The sequence below is a fragment of the Dromaius novaehollandiae genome, chromosome W, assembly GCF_036370855.1.
Source record: "Dromaius novaehollandiae isolate bDroNov1 chromosome W, bDroNov1.hap1, whole genome shotgun sequence".
NCBI lineage: Eukaryota > Metazoa > Chordata > Aves > Casuariiformes > Dromaiidae > Dromaius > Dromaius novaehollandiae.
The window spans coordinates 2,923,082-2,942,412 of record NC_088130.1 but is presented as its reverse complement, the minus strand read 5'-3'; the positions used below and the strand labels follow the sequence as shown (position 1 = coordinate 2,942,412).

The 19,331-nt window shown below is 35.2% G+C and overlaps 1 protein-coding gene across 1 annotated transcript in view; it reads left to right on the top strand.

Annotated features, from left to right (window-relative positions):
* The first annotated feature begins 794 nt into the window (after positions 1-794).
* Positions 795-19,331, top strand: part of LOC135324453 (sodium/potassium/calcium exchanger 2-like) — a 142,326-nt gene continuing 123,789 nt past the window's right edge. Inside the window, exons 1-3 of the mRNA XM_064500868.1 lie at positions 795-1,730; positions 17,126-17,164; positions 18,230-18,338. Coding sequence (XP_064356938.1) covers positions 795-1,730; positions 17,126-17,164; positions 18,230-18,338 — 1,084 coding nt within the window. The remainder of the gene's footprint in view (positions 1,731-17,125; positions 17,165-18,229; positions 18,339-19,331) is intronic.

Genomic DNA, 19,331 nt, shown 5'->3' with positions numbered 1-19,331 from the left:
AGCTGGGTAAACATAGACACCCCCCCCCCCCTCCAACTCAGATCCTCCATCTCTTCTCCCTGGTGCTTGTCAGAGCCGCTCCAGAGTGGCAAAGGCAAAGCCTGGGGAGAGGGAGAGAAGAGGAGAGGCTCCTTTGGCCATGCCTGGGTGTCTGCCTTTTTTTCAGGTGTGTGAGCTGGCTGGTATGGATCTGGGGTGGGAGAAAGTGAGAGGAAACTGGGGTGACAAGGTTGTTTTCCTGGTTGTTTTCACAGATTGGATTTTATTCCTATTTTTGAGAGGAAAAAAGTGTATGGAAATTGCAGTGTAGAGGACGGCCCAATAAGGTTTATTATTTCTCATTCTACTCATTTATAAATGTGTCAAATGATCAGTACTTTAATCATAAATTGTGTAAATCACAAGTATGGTGCCAATAATACATTCCTTCACTGTTTAATATTTTTATGGCAGTTTGGTGAGCAGTAAATAACTTAAGGTGGAAAGTAAAATATTTCTACTATAATGCTGTATCTTGCAGATGAAATATGTCTCTCTGGCATCTTCTTAGCACAGGAACTATTTTATTAATCAAGAAGGACTGGACATGACTTGATAATTGCCATTAACTGCTAACCATGTATAATCAATAAACAATTGTTTGTCCTTTTAAGCATGAATGAAGTCTATATTTCCTGTGAAGAATAGAAGTACTTGATTCTGGAAAAGCACTCAAAGCACCTTTTTCTTCAAAACTGAATAAAAGCATGAAGGAACAATCCATCTGACTCTCAGCATCCCACAGAGAACATAAAATGGCTCTTTGCAAAAACAATGTTGCTAGTATTTTTGAAGAGTGGTATTTGAAGGAACCACTGTTTGGTTGCAAAAAGCATCAAAACATCAGGAAAAAATTGAGACTGAGAGGAATAACAGGGCTTCTTGTGAGTATAATGGTCATTAGCACTTTCGTTCTTTCAATTAGTGCCTTTTTGAATATGGAACCATATAGCACGGAGATGACCAGCAGTCTAGATAGACAAAAGCTAATACATAGGCATCAAAGAACTCTGCTGGATTTCAAGGAACAGAATCAAAATGGCACTCTAGATTCACCTATTTCTATGAAATATGAAGCTGAGCATTATGATACAACAGAAGATCACACCAAGGGAGAGTACCCAGAAGATCTTTTTTCTCTTGAGGAAAGAAGAAGGGGAGCAGTAATCCTCCATATCATTGGAATGATTTACATGTTCATAGCCTTAGCTATAGTCTGTGATGAGTTCTTTGTGCCTTCCTTGACTGTCATCACTGAAAAGCTGGCCATATCTGATGATGTGGCAGGAGCAACCTTCATGGCTGCTGGTGGCTCAGCCCCAGAACTCTTCACTTCTTTAATAGGAGTCTTTATATCTCACAGTAATGTCGGCATTGGAACAATAGTGGGATCTGCTGTGTTCAATATCCTGTTTGTTATTGGAATGTGTGCTTTATTTTCTAGAGAGATCTTGAACCTTACCTGGTGGCCGCTCTTTCGAGATGTGTCTTTTTATATCATTGACTTGATCTTGCTAATCATCTTTTTTCTGGATAACTTAATCATGTGGTGGGAAAGCTTAACGCTTCTGACAGCATATTTTTGCTATGTGACTTTCATGAAGTTCAATGTTGAAGTAGAAGAATGGGTGAAAAGATTTTTAAATGGGAACAAAGTTGAGAAAGTAACAGCAGCAGACTCTAAAGGAAAGGTTGGTCAATTTTTAATATATATATATAATAATGCTCTCATAAATACAGAGTCCTTCTTTATCTTAAGGGCCTCTGATGTAATGCAATAAGCAATATGGAAAATTCTGTTTTACTAAAACCTTTTATGTTCAATCAGTCCAATATAATTTTTAAATTAAAGCATGAGGCAGCTTTCTGGGAAAACAATAGCTTTTAATTCCTGAATAATCCTAATCACAAAGATAGCAAGACAAAAAATATCCCAACAAAACTCCCCAAAACTAAATTTGTTAGCATTTTGCCACACCAATGGCATTCAAGATACAATTGCTTTTTCTTTCCAAGCTTTTAAATTAAGCAGTAACTATAGCTGTGGGACATCTTTTGACAAATGTTGGCTTTTAAAATACTATTTCTACATTTTCTTTCTCAAAAAAGTAAAAGCACTTATTTAAAATACACTTCTGTATATTGTTCTATATTTCTCATCTACTATTTTGATACACAATATTTATTTATGGTTGTAATTAATGTTAATTGATTTAAAAATATCTCTGGCAAAACAGTGATCACAATGGCAAAAGTCTGGGGCCTTTACTTTAAGCAAGATGATTGTCTTCATTGTACAATACCTTGCAGTTGAATAAAGTAGTAATTGGCCTCATACTTGGCCATGGGTAAAGGAGGAAACGTGTGCACAGTAGTATTCAGTGAATCTTTGGCAGTTCCTATCATCTCTCTTAAAGAGATTCTTTCTTAAAACAGGAAGTATTTAAAATAATTTTGAAGTTAAACTCATATATGGATGTAAGCAGTATAGAATTTTGACTTAGAAAATTAAATATTTAATATCGAAATCAATTGCCTAGTTGCAGTGCCTAGTTTTATAATAGCAATAAGGTTATTTATTAGGTAATCTTATTCAATAAAGTATCACAGAATTGATCACCACCTCGTATATTTCTGTATGAGCCAAAAAACAGTGGTTCAGAATGAAAGCAGTGTATTGGTATATGTATAGACATATATAAACAGAGAGAGAGTGAGCACCTGTATCTATAGAGAGAGGCTGTATCCCTGTGACTGATAGCATATTCTGCCCCTATGCAGAACTTTAACAAAGATATTGATATTTTAGCAGGACAAACAGCTTTTAGTTTTAGGATTGGAACCATAAAAAGGAAATGCCCATCAAAATAAAAATGGAAAACTCTGCAATTTTTTTTTAATATAACCAAGTTGAACATGCATACACTATTGTAAAGAGAGTCATATTTTCTTTTTTGGTCCATTCATTTTCCAAAAGCAGAGTTCCTTATGTCTTTCTTTTTCAACATGTGCATACCAAGTTGTAACAGAAAATAAAAAAGCAAGTTAAATAGCAGCAAAGGATTTGCCTTAACCAATGAACAGTTTTTTTTAAAGTTGCATTAGTTTGTCTGTTTCTGACTAACACATTATCTCTCTATTAGTGCACTGTAAGTACTTTCATAGTTTGTACTAAATGTGTGTATTGACAGGGACTACAGTACCTGAAGCAACTGTAGTCAATCAATACACTTTTATAAATAATATAATCTAATTTATAAATTATTGTAAGGCATATGAATTTATAGCTGGTCATAAGCAATTGTCAATATAAAAAGCAACCACTTTGGAGTATCTAGATTTACCTGTACTTTAGACTAAAGGGTAACATAGGATAAATACATACCATGGTAAGAATCTAATTATTTTCAATTGGATAGAAGAATAAATCATTTACAAATAATGTTGAACATTATGAATGTACATTACTCTGGATAGACTTAATTTATAAAAGATGTTTTGAAGAGCTCACATTTTTATTGTTTGATGTATTAATTATATTTTCTTAGATCATTCATATTGTGGGTACTCAGAAGTCAGATAGGGAATAAAAATCATAAACTGTCTACTTTTCCTAGAAAAACAAGACTTGCATCATACTTGTATAAATATATTTTTTATGAATTAACATGAAGTTAATTAAAATGATAAAATTATGTACTCCCAAAATCATGGCGTGTGGGGGAGGAAGAGTTCCTCTATAACTTTTATTGATTTAGATAAGATGTATTTTCCACTTGAGAAAAAACTTTCTAAAATGCTGTCATGCTGTAAAAACAGAATTTTGAACATTTCTGCTAAGATTTTGAAATGATAATTCATTATCAATTCCTTTATTATTCATTTGAACAACATTTAGAAGGATGAATTCATTTTCTAATAATGAAGATATCACAGAATAAGTTCTTCAGAAAGGATTCTACTATAGTTCTATATTTATTTATTTACCATCAATCTAGCATTAGACAATTGCTTTTTGTTGCTTTTTAATTTTTTTTAAAAAAGCTATAATATTCCTAGGCCTGACAGAAATGTTTAGGAGTTTTACCTTAAAAATTGCCTAAAGCAAAATATATATATATATTTTGTAGTTTTTATCTACTACCAGACAGCAAATCTCAGTGCATATGGATGCTTATTCCCTAACCAGTGGGGATTAGAAGTACTGCAGAGGAGGTAGCCCTGGCCTTTGGTGGCAGGGATGCTTCTTTTCCACAGTATTTGCTGTTAGCCTATATTCCTTCCAGCTGCCAAGAAAGTGCTATGGTGTTGAAAGCAAAATAAAACTGTATATTAAAATTACCATATAGAATGCAAAATTTGTGATCATAACTGTTTCTAATGCAAAAATCATTTTTATTCTTTTTTTTTCTATTAGGGCACAGAATTGTCAGATAGCTTTTTGAAATCTGTGGATAAGATTGTTTTTAGTGACTTATTTTTTGCAAGCGTGCATAGAAAATTCTATTCTTTCTTTGTGTCAATATTCCTTCTACACATCCAGTACCAGCTCTGTTGTTGCTAAACTGAAAAGTGGTCAGCTAAAAAAAACCCGTCTATCATATTTAAGACTTTGTGTTGTAACCTGAAAGCAGCTCAACAAAGCTGAGAGATCTAAATAAAGCATCATAAAGCTGGAGAGTTGAAGGGTTAGGTGGCTTAGCAACAAATCTTAGTATCAAAGATTTGGAAAAGCTAGTTAGATGAAAAACCTTTGAGATATTAAAATGTCTTGTGACATTGAGTTCAATGCTTTGATCATAAGTCTCCTTCAATAAAAGCAAAAAAAAATTACATTCTAAAGAAGGAAAATATCTCCCATGAAAGAAAAAAAAATAGGTCTTATGTATGAAATGATTTATCTGCCTAGCCATCTTTCTCTGTAAAGGGTATTTATCAGGTTGCCAGAAGGCATAGATGTCTCTAGGTTTCTTTTAGATTCCTCTCCCTCCAAAATTTGGGAAGTATAGTTTTTTTGTACTAGCAATCTGAGACTATTCAAACTCAGACTACATTTTGTCATGTTATTTTCTTCAATGTGTGAGTTTATCTATACAAATGCTTGGGAATCCAGACAGAGTACTCAAATATGAATTTAAATATGTTCACTAAAACATATATTTTACTGCACACATTTTTAAACAAAAAACTGTTTGCAATCTTAAAAAGTATAGGTTGAGAAAGTCTGGTAAGTTGATTTTGGCAGCAATGCAATGGAACTAATGAGAACCGATTACAAGCTTCTTGCATTAAAGAGACCATGTAGGTCCTGCTGCGCCAGATATATTGTCAAGGTTCTGTTACAAGTGTGCATAATCTTATTCTATCCCCTTTCAATGCTGTAGTTGCAGCATGATGGTGGCCTGTTACTGATGAACTCTGGAAATAGTTATGAACAACAAGGATGAAAAAAAGGAAGGAGGAAAGATGAAAAGGCAAGGCAGTAGTAGAAGACAGAATGAAAATGCATAAAGAGAAGTATGACAAAGGGAAGAATCAGAGGGGGGCAAGCCTGACAATTTAGGGTGGCACATACAGAACCAAGATGGGTCCCCTGACAACAAATTATGCTGAGTGCTGTGAATGAATGACACCCAGTTTGTTATACAAGTATTAAGGTTTTATGTAGTAATTCTGCACAACAATGGCCTGGATAAATTATTAGAAAGAACCTCTGATACTAATTCATGCCCTCCTTGCTCAGGTGGAGGGAATAAAAAAGAGAAGGTTGAAACTGAATATAAGGGGCAGGGAGAGGAAAATGGAAATGAAGTCAAGGTAAAAAGTTTAGTTTTTGAAAATAAGATATTTTGACCTTCTGCAGAGATTTCAATCTCCTCTTGAGCTGACAGTTTCTACTGATGACAACATGTTAAATAAATACTAGATCTTTCTCATGATAGAACATCATGAGAAAAGTTGCATTTCTGTTTTTAAGTACTATTTTTTTCTTTTTAAAAAAGCATGGAGATTATTTCAGAAAGCTTTGAATCTGATCACCCAGTAAATATCTCAAAACAGTTCTATTTGACAATTAAGAAAACAGAATGTGGGTGGCACAGGAATATTGTGCAATGACATCTGTTTCACTGAGAGTACCATTCTAGATGAGTGGTTTATGGTATATACAAGTCAGTTACAATTTTTCTTTATTTACAGAAGATTGCCTTTGAAAAATGAGCTATTTTTACCAAGAAGACATGATTTGACATTATTTTATTGCCAATATTGTTGTTTTAAAAACAAATTAATAGTTTACATGTGCTATTTTAAGATCTATACTATCTAAGGTGTTGGTACATTGTAAATGGCACTATTTGCATTTTACATGACAGGCAGCTAGCAGTATTTTTAGGTAATTCCCTACTTGCATGCCATAATAGCAATACACGCATGTCACTATCACAAAGTATGAACTAATATGTAATTGTTTAAGGAAAAACTCCCAAGTCATCTGTATGCATGCAGGTAAACTGGAACCTACAAAAGCTCTAAGTTTGTAGTAGCTGCTGTGGCCACCTGAACTGTTACTTGCTCAGGGCTTCTCAACATTGAATCCACAGACCCAATAGCTATAACTCCTATCTATGGAACCTTTCTTCTCTCGATGGGAGAAAGATTTTTTTGAATTACTGCTTTGTAGTTCATAGGGAGCTCATAATTTCCTTCTACAGACTTTCCACAATTGGCCAACCTGTGCAAGCACATGTATGTGAATATAGAGCTGTGAGTATTTGGGACCTTGCATTTCAATGCATGAAAAATAGATTTTTTTTTTCTACATAGTTGGAACATTTGCATCATCACAGTTCTTGTAATAAGTTCTGGGTTGATTAAGACCTGGTCTTTGTGTTGCACTTTATTCGCTTTTTTTATCTGAAATACTTTTGTTGAAGTTACTGCTATAGAGGTATAGTGCAATATATGGTGCTACTTAATTTGCCCTGAGTACTTAGGATTGTAGATGCAATTTAGGATTATTACTGACATACACAAACCTTGATATTTGATATAAGCACCCATTAGTACAGCAGGGATGATATTATTCTCTGTTTATTTTAGCACCTGTTAATAATTAGTTGAGAAGAAAGCAGTGATTTTCACCACTGGATTCTCTTGGTTTTGTATGTATGCCCCTGGATAAGAAGCTAAATGCGACAGCATGAAAATGCAGCACAGATTAAATGCTCCTAAATCTTGGCCACCCACTAAGATTGATAAGATGACCGGTGATAATTACATTGGGGAAAAGAAGACTGAAGTTCTGCCACCTTTAATTAACAGGAATGGGACAACATATTCATCAACAAGTATTTAAAAAATACATAATTAAAAGGAAGTCAGGTGATACTTCTTAAAGGCTGCATAATAAAGGCTGTGTAATGGGCAAATGTTGTTAAATATGCTTTATTAGTACATTTCTCATGCAATAGCACTGAAAAGCTCCAAACATGATTAAAATCCATTGTGCTAGGTGCTGTACAAAGAGACAGGAATATACAGTCCCAACTCTGGAAAGTTTATAATTGCTTTTCCTTCTCTCTTGATCATTCCAGTCTCGAGTACTTGGGTCTAGATCTACAACAGGATGAAGGGGGTATGTATGTACACAAGGGCAAACAGGGTACAGGAGAATCTAGGTGGAATTTCAGTATCAAACCCCAAAACTGCAGACCTCAAAATGTCTGCTTACTTAGAGATACCTGAAGTCTGAAGGAGCTTCACTTTAAAAGAGGAATATTCTTTAGATGCCTTAGTTCTACCTCCAGGCATGCTCAGAAATGCCTGACTTGAGGCAGAACAGCATGGTACCTCTCTTCTGCCTAACCGACAAACTAGACACCCCTCTACTTATTTCCTTCAAGAAACTCAATCCAGTTCTCCAAGCTTGCCTCCCAGACTAAGCTCTGAACAAAATCCAATGGCTATTACCTTCTTTTCAGCCTCTGTAAGCAGAAGAGTGAGTGAGAGTGCCCCTCTTTTATATGAGTAGAGCACTATATAGAGTGAGTAGAGGATGTGGGAGATCTGTTTTTGATTGAATAAAGGGGAGGGGGGGCACAGCTGACTTCCCTTCTTCTTCTTGCCATGTTTTAAAAAACAATATTGTGCCCTCCATGTTTTAAAGGAAGGACATAGGTGACTTGGGTGGAGGGTAGTGTTTATTGAGGTATCAAAGGCATGAGAATAGGGTGGAATTTAAGATACCCGTCTTTAACATTTCCTTTGGGCAGGCGTAGGTTGCTGATTTTTTTTTTTTTTTTTGTGAATGCCATTCTGAGGGTTCTAACTCCCAGGCACTCTCTAGGGAGCCTAGGCTGCAAATCATGACTCTGGAAATCACTGCCAGGGCCAGATCTAAAATATTGAGTTTTATAATGGGCTTCTGTTCCTTTAATGATCTAATGAATTTTTTTATTTGCAGTAACTGTTCCACCGCTAACTGTGGAAGTAAAGGAACAGCCCATTTTTTCTTTTCTGAAATTGTTTTCAGAAAATGGGAACTTCTGCTTTTGTAACTGCAGAATAAGGTTATAACCAATTTGTATACAATACTATATATAACATGCTCATACTAAAGAGAGCCTTGTAATTAAGTGACTTAAAAGGGAAGAAGCATAATGTTATTTAAAAAAAAATAGATGTATTTCTGTATTCTACTGCTGTTCACTGAAAGCCAGTCTTTTTAACCATATGAATTAGAGACCTTCTGTGTAGAAAATGTATTATAGGACTAACTCTAAAGCAAACAGTTTGGGCTCCTAATCTCTTTTGTTTCAGGGTAGACATGTGAATATTTTATGAATGTGATACAAGGCAATGTGATTTGGACTTTTATTAACCTTATACCTCTTAGGTACAGACAAACATATAAACCTAGGTAGTGACTTATTTTAACCAGTAATCAATAGAGCATCAGTATTTCAAAATTTAAAAAGCTTCCCTCAGCCCTTTCTAAAATTCAAAATCTTATTTTAACCAGCAAAAGCAAAAAAATCCAGAGCCAAAGAAAGTCTTAATGTTTATGGTTTTAAAAGATTAATGAGATTAATGAATATTAAAAGCATTTTATACATGAGATGTATTATGGATGGTAGGATGTTTTATAGATGGGTATAAGCAAACAGCTAATCTGTGGGAATCTATAAGAATTGATTAACCATTTATTAAGGCATCCCTTTTCCATTTAGCAACATTTTGTTACTACTTACAAATGGAACTTTAATATAAATGATATGACTTCTTAACTTCTCCACAGTCATATATTACATTTTACCTAACCTGTGAACTATGCACTAGTCTAGTGTTCTAAGTCCTCTTTCTGTAAATAAAGGATATTTCAACCTTAATTCTGATTAGCCTTGCTTCTGTGTAGTTGAGCCAGTTCTTACTTAAATATAGCTTTTTATTGTTTAACTTAATTGCTGAATTTATTAATCTAAATAGCAGTAAGTGTGCCATTGACAGTCTAGAGATTCAAATGCTTCTTTGGAACTGGTAGTATATTAAAGCCTATCAAGTGAAAGTGTAGAAAATCAGATAATTTAAATGAATTTATAATGTACAAGTTGGCTATAATGCATTATATGGTGAGATGAACATGGTCTTGAAAAAGGGTGCCTATTGCTGTGGTTTCAACCAGACACCCCGACTTAGGAATCTTCTGCCCTTGGATGCACAGATTCCTGCACGTTAAGTAGCTCCCTTGAAAAATTCTTAGCTTCCTTTATCAGGACAAACTAAATGCATGCCTGTATGTAGATGCACATTACAGAAGTTTGAAAATTTGAGCCATCAATGACAATTCTTTGTTATAAAATACTCCTGACTTGAAATGCTTCTTCAGTTGTAACACAGCCACAAAATATTCTATTATTATGTTATTAAAGTCCTGAGATCACAATCAGGCCCTCATTGTGCTAGGTGCTAGACAATTATATAAAATCACAGGTCTTGCCCTTGAAGAAAACAAATGCCACACAAAGTACTTGGAAAGAAGAATATGATTGAATCTATATAATTTTTATGTGCAGTTATACATGTTTATTCTTCAATATAGCTAGAGTACCATCTGTCTTTTTGCCCATCAACTGAGCTGTCACTGAGTTGATTATTCATTCAACACAAAGGTAGATATTCAGGAAACATTTGAAGGAATTGGCTTGCTTTACTATATGATCTAGCAATAGAGCCTAGCAAATATCAAATAAGAATTAATTTAATAAAAGTCAGCAACTTTTGTATAATAGGACCTAAATCAAAACTGTGGTGTTGATCCTCTATTTTATTTTTCACAGAAGTAGCCAAACAGGATGATTTGAGTTTTGTTTTGTTGTGAATTTGTGTGCTAAATTTTTGTAATTGTATTATTATGTGCAAGTCACACTATCACAGTCAAATTGAAAGGTCCTTAGTTAGAACAGCTTTAGGAGTCACTGCTGGTTCCATTAGTTCCATTTGACAGGAAAAACATTGTGGTATATTATCATACATTACATTAATTTTACAGGCAATATCTGTTACTTTGGGAAAATAGTCACCACTTGTGTGTGACTGAAGTTGTGTGTTGGCTTGTGTTTGTTCTTATCTGAAAATGGGAAATGAAAAAATGGAAATCTTGGAAAAATAACCATTGCCTTATTGGTAGTAGAATTGAGCCTTACGTCTTAGGAAAGCAATGAGAGTTATCCTTTGATTGTGTTTGGTTCTACAGCAGGTAGAGGGTTCAGAGCTCATGTTGCCTCCAAAGCAGCTTTATGTAGCTGTGTATCCCCTGCCCTGCCTGAATCAGCTGTGGCTGAATGTTGACTTATGGCAATTTTACTGTCCCTGTCTGAGGCAATTTTATCCATGCAGTTAAAAGAATAATTACTGTTCAGTTATTGTATTTTGCAATATTCTGTTACTATTCCACTGTTCTCCATATTGTTAAAGGTATATTCATTTAAATGGATAGCCATAAATAGCAATGGCCGTGGATTGTTTTTTTTTAAGGTAAGGTGTGTAAGAATAGGCTTAAAAGACATATGCTTGATGGCATTAACGGCTCTACAAGGTGCTGATACTTCAAGAAAAAAATAGAATGGTGCAAAATATATCAGGGAATTTGTACTGCAGCCTCCACTGACAACTTAATCATAAATTATGTTCAGGAATTAATCCTCCTTTAAAACTTCTTAACTGCTTACTGCTGTGAGACTAGCCTAAAGTAAATGGTATTACCACCAGTGACATTTATTGCATAACCACCTACTGTTAACATTTCACCCTCTCACATTGCTGTAAAGCAGCTCTAGCAGATGTAGAATGCTAGAGGAAAATGAATGTCCACTGTCAGAACCCATATTTGGTGACTTATAGGGTGTGATTCAAGACCTGCCTACTTATATAGGCTTTTGCTTCAGGGAGTGTCTAGGAGGGGGTTGAGACTTTCTGGGTTGGTAAGGATTGGAGATATGAGTCTGAAATTTCTCTTGATATTAACCAAATGGTAATTTATTGTTTAATTAACTTACTGTGTAAGATGTTAAAGATCAAATAATAAATCAAATCCTTCTTACTTCCTGCCAGATTGGTTCTGGCTCAATTATCAAGTTATCATTTAGTTAAAATTTATGACAAATTTTTGTTTGAATGGAAGAAGATAAACAGATTATTTTAGAACTCCAGAACTGCTGTGGCCATGGGTAGGGAGAAAAAAGTTAGAAATAATTCATATTATTGACTTATTTATGCATTATTAAAGCAATCATCTAAAGTAATTTGAAAGTATCATGTTGTCCAGTAGCTAATTCATATCTCTATGTAATATTATTGCTATTAAAATATTCCTCTTTTTCCCCTCTCCTCTTAATATTTATTATACTCATATGCTGTGTTTTGTTTTAATTTAGGATGTTTATGGGTGGAGGCATATCAGTGATAATGTATGTTTGAATGGCATGTAACACACTGAAGCTTTCATTTCGGCTGGATGTTTAAATGCTACAGTGATGCAAATAATAATTATGAAAATACTCTGAAAAGCTTGGATTAAAGAGAAATTATTCTTTCCTCTCTATACTGAATACTATGAAAAAGTCTCTGTTGACAATTAAACTCTCCAGTTCAAAATGAATTTATAACATATGCATCCTTGGAATGGGCTCAGCAAAACCAGTTTCTCCCTGGAAGTCACACAATGCCTGAGTCAGGACGTGAATTTAAAATATTACTTTCTTAGAGTATCCGCACAAGTAGTAAATGTCTCTATAAGCAAAGGAATATGAAAATAACCAAACTCATTCAAAAATTGTCTGCAAATATAAATCTAATTTTGACAGGTGTTTTCATTATTTGAAATGACTTACTGAATAATTTGGAGAACATTCTTTGTATGTAGCTTGCTTGCAAGAAATTCATTAAGATTATTCATTATGTAATTTATATATTTTTAGCCTGCAAATGCCATATTAAAGACCAGAGGAAGTAAATGTTGATGCATAATCTCACACGCAGTCATATGCGAAAAATATGGACTCCCATCTTAAAATAGTATATAACAACAATAAGCACAGTAACAGGCATGGACTGAGTTACAAACTCATGGTTTAGTTTTGGATTTAAGGGTCTAGATGTGGTTCTCTCTTTCATTTAATCTTCTTAGAAACCAGTTGTTTTCAAGACTGGTAGAAGGTTTTACAGTGAGTTGTAGGAAGCTTTATTTCTGCTTGCTTGATTGGTTTACTGTCCGCAAGAAAATCAATGGGCAGCATATCGAATGCAAAATAATCTTGACACAAGGTAGCAGGCATGGCATCTCAGAGAAAGGTGGTAGATATGGCAGTGATGAGGCTTAGTGGAGGCTAGCAAACAAATCTACTCCTGTATAGGAGGCTCTCATTTAGTGAGATACCATTTTCAAGCACTCCTAAGCTTGGCAGCAGCAGTTTTGGCCAAAGTTTTAAATCTTAATGGCTTTTCTGTTTAAGAACTCTTCCCATGATTAACACCATTGTCCTGTAAAAATATTAGGGGAAAAAGTACAATTATACTTAAATAAAACATTGACTGGGGATTTTTACCACTATGAGAAAATGGGATTTTTGTGAGGGAAAGGGAGTTAAGTTACTATTATATACTGAATACAAATTAGGTTTGGAGCTGATGGAAAGTTTTGCTGTTGATGGAAGTGAAATTAAGCTCAAATGTCAGGACATAGAAAATTGTGGTCCTGCTTCTCCCCTGATTCCTCTGTGAGATTTTTATAATTCCAAGCAACTAAAGTGCTTTCCTGCAAAAACCTCTAACAAGCAAACAAAGCAATCACTTTTGGGCTGAGAACAAGGAAAAAGGGCTTTATTGGTTTTATGTGCCCATGGACTTAAACTGGAAAAGGGCATTCAGTGCCTCACAGCTTAATCAGTTCCATTGCACTAGTCATTTTTGGATTACTGACTGATCTCAAAGTAATTATTATATTGTTGGTGGAGCAATAACAATCTAGTCCTTAAATGATAAATCCCTAAGATTTAGAATGAACTGTTTTCCTTTGTCTTACTCTCCTATGTCTATTTTGAGAAAAAAAAAGCATAATTTTAAAACAGAATTATTAGGAGCCAGGAAATGGTATTTTGGGAGAAAAGGATATGTTCTGAGAAATAAAATACTATTGAGGGGAACCTACTATTTCTTATTTTTGCTTTTAAAGTGGTGCAAAATAATATTTGATAAAGTGAATGTGCAAGGTCTTTTTCTTAAATGCATTGCCATTATATCATGATATTATAAATTATACATTTATGTTGTTTTCTAGAATATTAACATGGAAAATAACATTCAAATTTTAGATGTGTTTCCTAGTTTTCCTAGGTTATCTCTGGTCAGTGTAAAGAAGCAGGCACTTTTAAAGGGTGACTCTAATTTTAATTATGAGGATTAATCCTCTGATGGCCTAAAATTAGGCAAAATTAATCTGGGCCATCATTTACAGTAATAAATCAATAAAGCCTGAAATGCCATCCATATGTTTTTTGTTTTAATAACCTGAATTAGTATCATGGTGCCGACTCCTTTACTCTCTGATGTTGCATCAGTTTATTATTTCATTTTGCATAGGATCACCATCAGGATGGTAGTGATGCAAAATTACTGCTTTTCATTGCCACTAAGCAAATTAAAAAAATGCTTACTTAAGTGTGAGTCAATTCTGTGAAAATTTTATTTGCTTCCTTGGTATTTTGGTCAGTATGTAAATACCAGATGTGATCCCACAAAGAGCTGCATGTGGCAAATAAGCTATTAACAGAGTCTCACATATATTGAAAGTAAGACACACTACAGCCATGGAGACTGTTAACATATATGATTCATAGCAGATTTGTCTGGATTTTTTTTTTTTTTGATAAGCTAAGGTATAATTTTAGCTTTCAGAGAATTACAGTATTGGTTGGATCAACTGTTTGGTGCTTTTTATTAGCCTTTAATGCAGAAGACTGAGAATTTACAAAGACAGAATTAAATTGTATACAACTCCTAAAATAACAGGGGAACCCTTTTTAGCAGGATTCTGCAACTCCAGCCTCCAAAGGAAAAACAAGCAGTTAATTATGAAAATTTAGACTGCATTGTTTTTGTTCCATCTGTTTTTCATTGCCTTTGCAATTTTGTTCTCCACAATTAATTGCTGATTGTTGTTTTCAAATATTTTATAGTATAGTGAGGGCATAGAGGCTGCCATGAAGAAGCATATGTGCCTACTGTCCCTTAACAAAAGAAAATCTGGTTATCATGGCTCATTCAGACTCGCTAGATGAGTTTGGGCAAGTCATTTTGTTCACTGTGTTTCAGATTCCCTCAGATTTATAAAATGGTATGTCTACCTCATTCATATGAGAAAAACACTTTAATGACCTTGGATGTAACACCAATTAAAATCATTAATGTTACAAGCCCATGTGAGATATAAATATGGTCATTCTGAGTGTGGGGGAGGGGTAGAGAGGGCCAGAAAACACTGAGACTTAGCTGGAGTCACCTGACCTGTTCTAGGGCCTGTCATAAGAGCAACAGGTTTTTGGGTGAGGAGCTTTGACTTACCTGGTTTCCTAAAATCTTGAAAATTTAGTTCTGACATGTTGTTTCACTTTGCTAAAGTGTTGGCCAAGAAACTTTCTGGCAGCCTGCACAAGATTGCATAGAAAATTGCTTTTTGGTACAGGGAAAGTATGAGAGTATATTCCTTCCGCTCCATATTTCAGCCAGGCATTGTGTGTTGCAGAGAGCTGACCAGTTGCTTGGCACTGGCTTTCTGTTTACAGGTGCTCTGTGATAGATGGCCTCTGCTGGGAACATTTGTTCTAGGATCCCTCCATACTTGAAAGGGGCAGAACTACTACCACAGTGTGATTCAGAGATTAGAATCACCTCTATCTTTCCATTTTCCAGAGGAGTCTGAAGGACTAGACACCTGACATAAGCATCTTTCTTAGGTGCAAGAAATTAGATTGGATGAATGTGAACCTGTGTTCAGCAAAACTTCCCATTTCTGTAAATGCTCTCATTTACACTGCTTTTTTAAAAATAAGTACTGAAGTGATAATGAAATAAAATACTGTGCTACTGGACAGCTTGAAGAGAAGTTAATCATTTTGAATTAAAAAGAAACTATAGAATGATATATCATTTTTCTGATAAATCCTACAGGTTTATGACATACTTTTATAGTTTTTTTAATGCTTCATTTATAGGATTTTTCCTAGAGAGTTAATTTTTCAGGGTGAAGTTTAAAAGACTGAGAAAGGAATACAATCTATTTGTTTCTTCAAGTATGTGTATTTTTTACACCTGAGAAAACCTTGTTTTGTTGCAATTAGCAATTATATCTGCATTGATGAATTTTATTTTTGGTAAAATAAAGCACCAACAAGGAGGCGGGATGCAGAGCCGCAAGTCCGGGTCAGGGTCAGGGCCAGGGCCAGAGACAGGGGCCAGGGCCAGACACAGCCCACTGCTCACCCGGCAAGTCTGTAGTGACGAGGCAGGCCTGGGCTCAAGCCAGGAAGCCGAGCCGGCGGGTCCGGGCCAGACTCAGGGAGGTAGGAGACCGGGCGCAGACACGGCTGCTGCACAGCTGCGATGTAGCACAGGCGGGGCCAGTGGTGCAGCCTCAGCTTAAAAGCGGCTCCCAAGGACAAGGAGGGGCAGGGCCTCGCTCCTAGCTTGCTTCACAACAGCTTTGCCATACAGTGTGTGATATCTAAATTCAAGCATTCAAAATCTAAATGCAAAACTAGCTATTGGTGTTTCTAATTTTATGTGTTTTGGTATTAAATTTCCTTCTTGGGGCTACAGCAGAATGACTAAGAAAAAAAATATGACTATCACAAACCTTTCAAAATGTTATGGAAACATAATTCTGTGGTGACAAAAAGTCCAGGTGCCCATTAACCACAAAAGTTAATTTAATTAAAAATAAAACAAAACCCAGGACTACAAACCAGGTATAAAACCTTTTTGTTTGCTGGTTTGTGTTTGCTTCTATATATGACATGTTGTCTGCTCTTAAATGCTGCTGTCAGTTTGGACTAGATGGCATTTTGGTGGGTGTGGTCAGAGATTGCATTCAAATAAAAGAAAATTGTCTCATAGTCTTTTGCTGCAAAATACCAGGATTGTATCATTCATTTTTAAGCTTTTATTTAACAATGGGTCAATCTTGAAATTTTTACTACATTCAGATCCAGTATTTTTTCAGTCCTAATGGGAGTTTGCCTCACTGAATATTCTATAAGTGAGCATATCAAGTTTCAGCCCAGCTGCTGTATGCCAGGCCCTGAAATTCTGACATTTCCAGTCCAAGATTACTTGAGTCAAGAGTAAGAGATTCCTGCAACATTTCAGCATGAATTCACTATAATCAACCCAATCTCTAGCATGATTTAAGTGGTTCGAAAAGCTATCACAATAAGGTTCATAGAATCAATACACACAGATTTGTTTAAAAGTCTTTCCACTCTATGCATGCTCCATCTGACACTTCTTTTTATTCTTTTTTCCATTCATGCAGTCACCTAATGCTGGCGACAAGGATGACGAAATGCTGACGGTAGGCAGCAATTAGTATATTTATGACTGGAGAGGGTATGTAAGACAAATCTTACTTTATTTTGGCACATGTCAGCATTTTTCTAAGTTATTGGTCTTTCCTTATCCCCTCCTATGCTGCTATGCAATTGAAATAATTGATTTCCAATGTCAAAGTGATGATAAAATAATTCTGGTACTCAGCTTCTATCATTTTTCATTTACTTTTCATATGACACCAAAGATTAATAAATGTGCCCTGTAAATGTTTTCATCACAAAAAAAAAATTCAGGTTTGTTTTTTCCCCATAATTGTCTCAACCAGGAGTCAACAAATTGTTGGCCCTGGTTGTCTCTTTTTATCCAAAGGAATAGACTACTTTATGAATACTGCCATCCACAAAATAGTTGTACTTTATAGGATAAATAAATGAATCTTTTGTTATACTTGACAAACAATGACATGGGGAAAAGAACCTCACCTATGTTTAAAAGCCCAATAAAAACATGTAAAAGAGGCTTGTATGTTAGCTCCATTATTGTGAGTGTGTTTGTACTGCCTCACCACTCGAGCAGTCCACTTTTCAATCACTATTTAATGGAAAGAGAGGCTTATGTTTTACTGTGAGCTTTAAGATTTTTGCCATTAAAAGGAGTACTCTTTGCCCCTTTTCTCCATCATTTTGATGATCTATAAGTTTGTAATGTACTGAAGACATTTTAAATTAGGACTTATTTCAGGGATTTAACCACAAGGTTCTGCAAAGAAACAAATTTTGAATTCTTCCTGCAGCAAGTGCATGGGTGTGGGTGGAGGGGGTATCTTGAAACTTTGAGAGGTTTCATAGAGCATGAATTTTCTTCCCCTGCTTTTCTCCTGAGCCCCGGTAGACTAATGAGTAAATTGATGATCCATCCTTTCCAAAGATATTGGCTGTATACATGGCAATGCTTAATACAGTGTATTGTTTAATATATTGTGCTATAGGTAACAATCAGAAATGTTTCACTGTGTGGTGAGAGTAATTCATAGTGTTCCAGACCTTTTCTCACAGAAAACCTAAATTCTTTCCCTTTTTCCATTTAGACCAAGCCACGTCTCCAGCGGGGAGGAAGCTCTGTATCTCTCCACAACAGTCTAATGAGGAACAGCATCTTTCAGCTCATGATTCACACACTTGACCCACTTGCAGAAGGTATTCCCATTAACTTTTTATTTTTCTGTTTCAAAAGCAAACAAAGCCTATTATTTTCCCTTAGCCTTACAAAAATATTTTTTGCACTTGCATTACTATCGTCAGTCAGTTCTAGATGTGTTTGAATTTCCTGAGAGAGTTTCTCACTCTCATGGCATGGTATATATACTCCCACCAAGATTTGTGTCTTAGGAACTGTATTTGCTTCAGTACTAACTAAAACCAAGAACTTGGTTGATACATATCATAACAACTGTTTACTTCTGGCTTGAGCAGAAATCTAAAAATTAGAAAGATTCTGTACCTTATCTTTTGTAGAGTATTTGTTTTCTTTCCTAAGTTTGATTTTAGTACATCACAAGATACCCAAACCTGTAACTAGTTTATTACATGGTATATAGAAAGGCTTGAGACACTGCAGGTTTGACTTTGGATGGATAAACACCGAGTTCAGAGACAGTGCAACAAGCCCTGTGTGTTGTATGTATGCACATACACACAATTTGTTCATGCTATCAAGCTGTATTATAATGTGTTCTTTATCATCCTTTAGAAGGAAGACATAATTGTATATTGTATATTGTTCTGATTGGTCTGTGAGGTGATTTGAATATCAGCTTGCCCATCCCACTCCTTCTGGTAGACTCGCAAAAATTCAAGCCCAGGTGTTCATTTGGTGAATGTATCTGCTGGACTTTTTTTCCTGCAGTAGTATTTGCCTTCAGAAACTGCACTCGTGAAGGAAGTCTGAGGGACATACGTGATCTAAAACACTAAGGACAGTGAGAACCCAGATGCTTTCCAAATTTTAGTGGTTATAAATATATATAGCACCTTATTGCATTTAAATGGCTCCATGTTGCTCATTGCAGCATTGCACACTATGTTTTAAATTGTAAACTTTTTTTTGTTCCAGTAAAAGCTCTGTACCTCTTTGACATGGAAAATCTACCTTTCCATCTCCCTCTTGAGATGCTGAAGTTAACACTCATT